Genomic DNA, 8,114 nt, shown 5'->3' with positions numbered 1-8,114 from the left:
ATACACACATTCTTTTTTATATTCTTTTCCATTGTGGTTTCTCACAGGATATTGAATATAGTTCACTGTGTTATACAGTAGGACCTTGTTGTCCATCCATTTTGTATATAATAGTTGGCATCTGCTAATCCCAAACTCCCACTCCATCCCTCCCCCAACCCCCTCCCCCTTGGCAACCACAGGTCTGTTCTCTATGTCCGCCTCACTCATAATTTTCATACAGTTTCATCTTCTGTATCTTGACTTATATGGAACCATAAAAAGATCATCAAGGTAAAAATAGCATGATATCGTGAGGAACTAAAAACCCTCGAAACAACAATCGCTGTTCTCTAATGCTTCTCTACACAGCCCCTCTCTTGATTTTCAAAGTATATCTTTATTATATGTTAAGCAAGCTTGATGCATGTTCTAAATGATACATTTGCACAAATATGCCTCAAAATTCTAAAGATAACACAAGAATTTTTGGGCATGTTATTATTATCTGGAAACTTGTAAAGCATGTGGTCAGGAATATAGATAAGATGAAAGAAAAGAACTGTGATTCTGAAATGGCTTTATAACAACTTGACACTTAGGCAAGACTGTGGAGTCGATGATATTATCATTGTTTATAAAGTATTGATGGTAGAAGTTTTAGGAAATCATTCACTTTGTAAGCTTTTTGGAATTCTATTTTGTGTGAAACTGGCAATAAAGTGTTGGCACATCTGATATAGAAGAAATATAAATGTTATCGTTTTACTGATAGTAGTAAAACGTGAATGTAGCTAATTGTTCCAGTTAGCTACACGGATGACACTTGTGCCAAAAAAAAAATGATTATCTGAAAAAAAGAAAATTAAGATGTTTTCTTTACGTTTACACATACACCCCACACACTCGTATTGTGAGACAACCTGAATTTTGGTAATAACATTAGTTGAGATAATCCTGATCTTTCCGCTTATCTTTTGCTTTAGATATGAGCTTCTGAGATGTAAAATCCAGCAACCACTTGCATCAAATCCCCCAGAAGATTTAAATCTGTGGCACAATATTTATTCAGGAACTCAGTGGTTTTATGAAGATAAGGGTCTTAGCAGGTGAGATTACAAAAACTATAAAAACAAATGCTGGCATTTAGTTTGGGGCATGTTGAGTAGTTCAAAGAATCTGAGTGTCTTCATTGTGTGAGCCAGTTATGCAATAAAACATGTTTGGTTATTATCTGTGGCATTAATCATCGAGCTGCAACAGTCAGCATGTTTAATATTTGCCATCTTAACTGCACACTTCAAATAAGCCTTTTGAAGTCAGGTTTGTAGGTGTTTGAGCCTTAGCCTCTTGCCTTTGTCACAGCTCTAGCCAGACACGTAATGGCGAAATCTGGAAATGTTGAACATGTTCAAAACTGGGGAACGTTTGGGCCACTTGTAGAATGCTTGCTTTTCCAGGAAATAATTTGCTATAAATCATTGATTCTATTCACAAAAAGTATTTAGTTAACAGGCTTGGGACTCGAAAGGATCCAATCTGGAGTTCAAAGAGATCAAGAAATGGGCAAATAGGCAATGCCAGAAAAGAGTGCCCCACGGGAGAGTAAGGAGGCGTGGGTTTGGTTTCCTCCTGTGCTGGAGGACTAGCTTTGTGGCCTTAGGGGAGTCACTTAACTTCTCTGGGCTTCACTTTTGTTGTCTGTAAAATGAGGAGATTGGATGGGATTAAGTGAAGTCTAGACCTTCATGAATCAAGCAATGTAATCAAATTTCCAAAAATCACAAGTATTATTTTAGGAAAAGTTTTAAGACATATTGCTCAATGACTTTTCTATCAGGTGGGTTATGCTTCTAGACTCACACTGACTAGCTCTACTCTGAACTCTGTTTACAATCTGGTCTTGTCTCCCCTCTTCCTCTGCTGGGCCTCTGCGCTTCGGCCACGTTAGGATTGTGTTTGGCACCTCTAATAGGCAACACCCACCCCTCAGCTTCTCCCCATAGCTGCCATTTCCCTCTGTCTACCGTCCTTCAAGTCTTGGCCTGCGAGTTTCCTAGAGCACCCTCTTCCTGGTCTGAATCAGCTGCTACCTTAATGTATTTCCATAGCACACCCCTTACAAATCACTATTGTCTTTGTACTGACCTGGCTACTTTTCTGGACACCCCGTTTTACTCTCATATCCACCATGAGCGAGGCCTTGTCTTCATCACTTCTGTATCACAATCCCCACCGTAGTGCCTGGCACACATTGGGTGTGCCAATAGATGCTAAATGAAAGAATACTTTTAGTAATGTGTAAAGGGTTGGGTATTCATTGCTCTGTGCCCTAGGAATATTAACTGTGATGTTCTTATCTTTGGGGAATGAGTAAAACTAAGGAAAATTCTCCTGTCCATCTGAAAGGGCACTGGCGGGAAAACATTACAGATACGGTGAGGTTCTTGAAGAGAGGCCGCACGTAAATCTAAGGAAACAATAGAATGAACCATGTAAAATTGCCATTTTTGTAAGCTAAAAAGGATCAATTACTAGCATATCCTTTTGGTTCAACCTAAATTATCGTGGTCCCTAGACTCCTCTCCACTGTTTTCAATTCATTAGTTACTTAATATAGCATTGCTATATAATGATGTTACTTAATATAGCATTGCTATATAATGATGACTTCAGTTGAAGAAATTCATTTTATTCAGCAATTTCTTTTTGTTTACTCTATGCTGACAGGCATTGTGATAAGGAACAAAAGATGAATAGCATAGCCCTTGCCCTCAAAGAGCTCACAGTCTAGTGGAGAAAACCATACTCACACACACACACACACACACACACACACACACACACACACACTCACTCATACATGTATTAATTACTATCATCACAGTTAGCTACAGATACACCATCACTACCTAGGGAAATCGTATGGAAAAGTAACTATCTGTGAACTCTAAGTGGCTGAAATATAGCAATTTCCAAAATAAAGAGGACTTGACTATCTAACATTACTGAATCTAACTTTTAACCATGAGGTAGTTGGCAGAAAAACAGAATAAGTCTCAGAAAGTTAATTTTGTTTCTTCATAGAAGCAATGAAAACTTATTAAGGAATTAGGACCAAGGCCAAAATTTTATTATTGAATTTTTAATGATGCTTGTAAGGATTTTTAATAAGTCCAAATCGAAGAAGTAAGGAATGAAATTAAGTTAAATCCCCACAAATTAGATTGAAACATAAGTTGACATAAACATACTGATGACATCTGCTTCTAGAAAGGAAGTATACATATAACAAAATGTGCTGAGGTGATCTTTTGACTAGCCTCATAATACTAAATGTCAAGAGATTTTTTTTTTTCTGCTAGCACTAGCAAAGATTTTTTTCAACTATTCAGATCAACCACTTTGTCCCATGTAACCAGCTTGTGAAAAAAACAAAACAAAAACAAACAAAAAAACCCCACATATGCATTTCTTTATGTTTTTTTATTTTTTATTGTTTGTCTGCACCACGCAGCATGTGGGATCTTAGTTCCCCGACCAGGGATCGAACCCACGCCCCTGAATTGGAAGCGTGGAGTCTTTACCACTGCACCGCCAGGGAAGTCCCTGCATTTCTTTCTAATATTCAAAGTGAATGGCATGAGTCTTCATATCATGAAAAAAATTTTTTCTAGACATCTACCCTTTGTAAGTCCAAAAGACTAGGGGTCCTTCCAGCCCAAGGGGACTTGTCTCACAAATCTGAGAGAAAACTGGGAATTAGACCACCTGTGGGTGCTATGTGCCGTGCCAGTGTTTTTGTTCAAAAGAAGCGATCTTGTCTGGAAGGTGCAGTCAGCACCCACTTTAACTTCTGGCAGCCAGGCTTGCTGCCCCTGCTGTAGAGGGAAGGATGGGAGCAGTCAGCTTACCTTCCTGCACACCTGTGTTGCAGCCCCTTAATGAGCCTCCTCTTTGACATATTTTGTCTTACTGACGTATTTGTTTGACTGACTATTTGTGGGTTTCTTTTGGCGGGGAGGGCGGGGGAGGATGGTCATTGAATTCTGATGTCTTTAGGAAAAGTATTTAATTTCCTGTTCTTCCCAGACTCGCCCTTTCTTATTTCCTTCATAACTTACATCTACATAAACAAAGGAACCATTGAAGGGTTTCTGCCCATCTTGATCTGATCTCACCAATAGCTACAGCTAGATCTCACCAATAGCTACAGCTAGAATCAGTTTTTTAAATGGTACTTCTCTTGATATAAAAAGTAAAATTAACTAAAGTTTCACTGGGCATCCCTTTATGAACACATTTGTTAGAGTAAGTATAAATTGAAGTCAGTTTCCTTGGGCAAGCGGTCTCTTTTGGTTAGCTGTATGTTTCTAATATATAGAAAACACACCACTTTCATCTCAAATGTTATTATGTTCTGAAATTCAGAACATTCTAGTCGTCATTTTTTCGTTTATAGCTCCATGTACCAAGTAAAATAGGGAGCTCATTATCCAGATAATTTAGTTTCAACAAAAATACTTCTGTTTTTTATGAATATCTCAGGTAAGGGATGATTTGGTCTGAGTTACCCAGCTAGTTGCCTAATTATTGAATTTCGCTCTGTCTGTGTAGACACAAACTCAGTGTACCTGTGGGTTTATACTACTTGTCAGTTTCTAACTTTTCTTCCTTAATCATTCTGTGCAAAGTGGCCAAGTTATGGCTGTTAGGGGAACCATAACTTTGGGTTTCCTGACGCTTTCATCAATTGGAAAATCTGGAAAATGTGCTGTTGTCATCTGATGCTGCTGTGGTGAGTCAGGCTGGGTTTAACAAAAGGGTAGCGACCTTCATTTTAAGCGTCAATCCACCCTTAGGATTTTCAGGATCTCACTGTGCCTTGGTTCCTGGGTGATCAGATAAAACTTCTGCAAACACAGTGATGGCATGAGCGCCTCTCTGTTCTGGATCTGACAAAGGAACAACAAGCTATGAGAAATAGTAGGAAAATTTTAAGGAAAATGTTGACTTGTAGATTATAATAACTTAGCTGCCATTGAGTTTATGAAAGGAGGCATGTTCTCACTCCTTTTCCTTTCCATTATTTATGAACTCCTACAAGTATTTCTTTATCAATGACAGTCTGGAAAGAGACTTTCATATGAGTTCTCAAGAATTCTCTAATTGCATCATCTTTAAATGAAAGCATTCAAAATTCATAGACCTTCATCTGGTTTTCAAAGAACGGTTGTACTTGACTCTTTTCAAGTTTAAATGCTTAAGATAAATATACTATAAAATCTAAGTTTGAGTCTAACTGACATAGATTCTGATTTTTTAACCTACAAAAATGAAATGTTTCAAACCCTGAAAGAGGACATAGTTTCTGGGGAATGATATTCAGAAGAGTGTGACATTCATTCCCCTTCTTTGTAATGAGATTAAATGTGCACAAGTAACATTTTCTGCTTTGCTAAGAGGGAAAGACCGGGTCAGCTCCATGACACGTGTTCTCCTATAGCATAAACATGTTCAAGTTGTAGCTGTTAAGTAAACAAATTAACTTCATAAACATGGAGGGTGAGTTAGAAGGAAGGCCTTTCTTCCATGACCACCAATGTGAGGTAGAGCCTGTTATTTTCTAGCTTAAAACCATAATGTGAGCAAAAGTTGGGTCTAGAAATGAAAGCCAACTTCTGTCAACATTGGTGTACCATTTCCTAGCAAAGTACTTAATTCGAAATGAGCAAAAATATATCTGTTTCACATTTAACATGGGAGAGTCACGGTGCTCTTTTTTCATTGCTCTAAATTTACTTCATGCTGTCCTTTTCTAAGTGTCATCATATGAAAACTTACCTCAAAAAAGAAAATGAACCTCTAAATCTAGGAGGATGCATTTTTTCATAGGAGGTTTCATTGCCTAATGTTTTCTTCAAAAAAAAAAAAAAGAAAGAAAGAAATCTAGTTTATTTGTTTGCATTTCTTTTTCATGTTGATGATATAGTAGAACAAAGACAGAAATCACAGCAGAGTTATTTTAGGTGCCACATTCTGGTAGCATTAGTACAGATAGCTACAGGAATAGACAGCTGCAACTTTCACTCACAATCTAAAAAGTATCATAAGAACTTTCAACGGTGAGTCATCATCTTTACTCTTCAATTTCCAAACGCAAAACTTTTCAGCAGCATTTTTAGGAAAAAAAAATCTTTCAGCAACAAATAAGTGAGGAAAAGAAAAGGTATTCACCATCAATGGAAAATCTAAACAATTACAGATGTCAGCAGTGGAAACAGTGTTGCATTTTTGTTTGCCTATTTATTTATTCCCACAAAAGTATTTGAGGGTGTAAGGAACAGTATGCTATCAGAGGTTTCTCAAATCCTCTGGTGTATAATGTTGTACTCAAGCACGTGTTGGATTGTGGTGGATATGAAAAAGAGTTAGTAGAAGGAGGAACTGAATAGCCTGCATTTTCGGAAGCATGATTTATATTGGTGACAATATTGACACATGGATTCTGTTAGGACATCAATAAAGTTGACACGTTTTTAATTCTGATGAAAATAACCTGAGGCATTCTGTAGCTGCACTGAAGAATTGGTTTTATTGGTTCCCAAAACACATCAGACCCTTTCAAAGTACAAGCCTTCCACACATTTTGCCCTGAATAATGCTTCTTACTGGCTAAATTAATGTCTCCACTGGCCAAATTACTGTTTGTCATCAATACCTAGCCCAAATGTTCTCCTCTGTGAAGACTTCCTGACTAGATCAGGTTAAATTAGATGCTCTGATGTATGTGGAAAGAAAAAGGAATAAATGAATATATGTTTTAGAGGTTCTCATTTAAAAACATTTATCTGTAAATACGTATATAAGTATACACACGTACACACACTCAAGTAGGACAGACATTACATTCACTATGTTTAGTATCTGGCATGTTGTTAGTGCTAATAAATATTTTTTGAATGAATGAACAAATTAATGAATGAATGAAGTAATGGTGTATCAAACATAAAAGAGCAATATCATTTGTAAGGAAAAAAAACATCTTTCTAAGTTTCAGTAAGGATCATTTCTCTATTGGACAGGTAGATTTTCGTGGCACTAGCCAACCAAATCATATGTGACCTGAAAGTTATGAGACTGAATGCTTTAGGAACTCTGAAGTAGCCATTCATTTATTTATAAAATCATCTAGTCAATAAACAAACAGATTAAAAACTATATCATCTGAACAGAATCTAGTTTTCTAATTCGAGTAATAACAACAGAACCTTGAAATGAGTCTCGTTCCATAAATAAGATTTTAATATATATGATCTTTTACAAGGAAGAAATACCAGAGTCATGTCTATTACACAACAAATTTACCATTTTCTGTGTGTGGATGAAAGGAGGGGCTGGAGAACGGTCTCAAAAAAATCAACTAGGGAATAACTATTGTAACAGCCTCGTATTCCTAAATGGACCTTCAAACAGTTGGTTTTACTGGTTACAGCATAGGCTTAACATAAGTTTTCATTCACTTAGCAGATTTCAAAAACTATATCTTACAGGGTTTGAAATGGTACATTTTTCAAAATCTACCCAACACAATTAGTATTTAGGGAAGATATTGATTGATATACATATGTTTTGCATGAGTATATGATTTCAACTGATGGAAACTATTTTATTATTAACTAAAACTAAACTATTTTTAACTAAAACTATTTTATTACTAACTAAATGGAATGTCCCATCTGATATCAACACCCAAGTCTACCTAAAAAACAATATACTAGAGCAAATGAACAAAATACGTTAAGCAAACGGATATTTTTCTTTTTTGACATGAATTGGTGAAATACATACCGACCCATGTAGTCAGACGTATATATACTTACTGACAAAGATTAGGTTTCAGATGTCATGAAAACAGTACATTTTAGTTCCTTTAAGGGAGTTCAAGATCCTATTCCTTAAAATTTTAACAATGGTGAAAATTAAAGAAAATGCAAAAGACAAATGCATGACATCAAGTGAAATGCCTACTGATTTCTCGATTCAATAAAATAATAGTGAATAGTGGAAAGAATTTAATATTACAAATGAATAAACTAGAGGCCCACCTAATCCTCTTAACTAGCTGTGCGACT

At 36.4% G+C, this 8,114-nt stretch overlaps 1 protein-coding gene across 1 annotated transcript in view; it reads left to right on the top strand.

Annotated features, from left to right (window-relative positions):
• Positions 1-8,114, top strand: part of USH2A (usherin) — a 773,469-nt gene that overhangs the window by 509,879 nt on the left and 255,476 nt on the right. Inside the window, exon 42 of the mRNA XM_007466317.1 lies at positions 966-1,088. Within this exon, the coding sequence (XP_007466379.1) occupies positions 966-1,088 (123 nt within the window). The remainder of the gene's footprint in view (positions 1-965; positions 1,089-8,114) is intronic.

The sequence above is a fragment of the Lipotes vexillifer genome, unplaced genomic scaffold, assembly GCF_000442215.2.
Source record: "Lipotes vexillifer unplaced genomic scaffold, Lipotes_vexillifer_v1.1 scaffold139, whole genome shotgun sequence".
NCBI classification, from domain to species: Eukaryota; Metazoa; Chordata; class Mammalia; order Artiodactyla; family Lipotidae; genus Lipotes; species Lipotes vexillifer.
The sequence above is the reverse complement of the archived record's forward strand: the minus strand, read 5'-3'. Positions and strand labels throughout refer to the sequence as shown.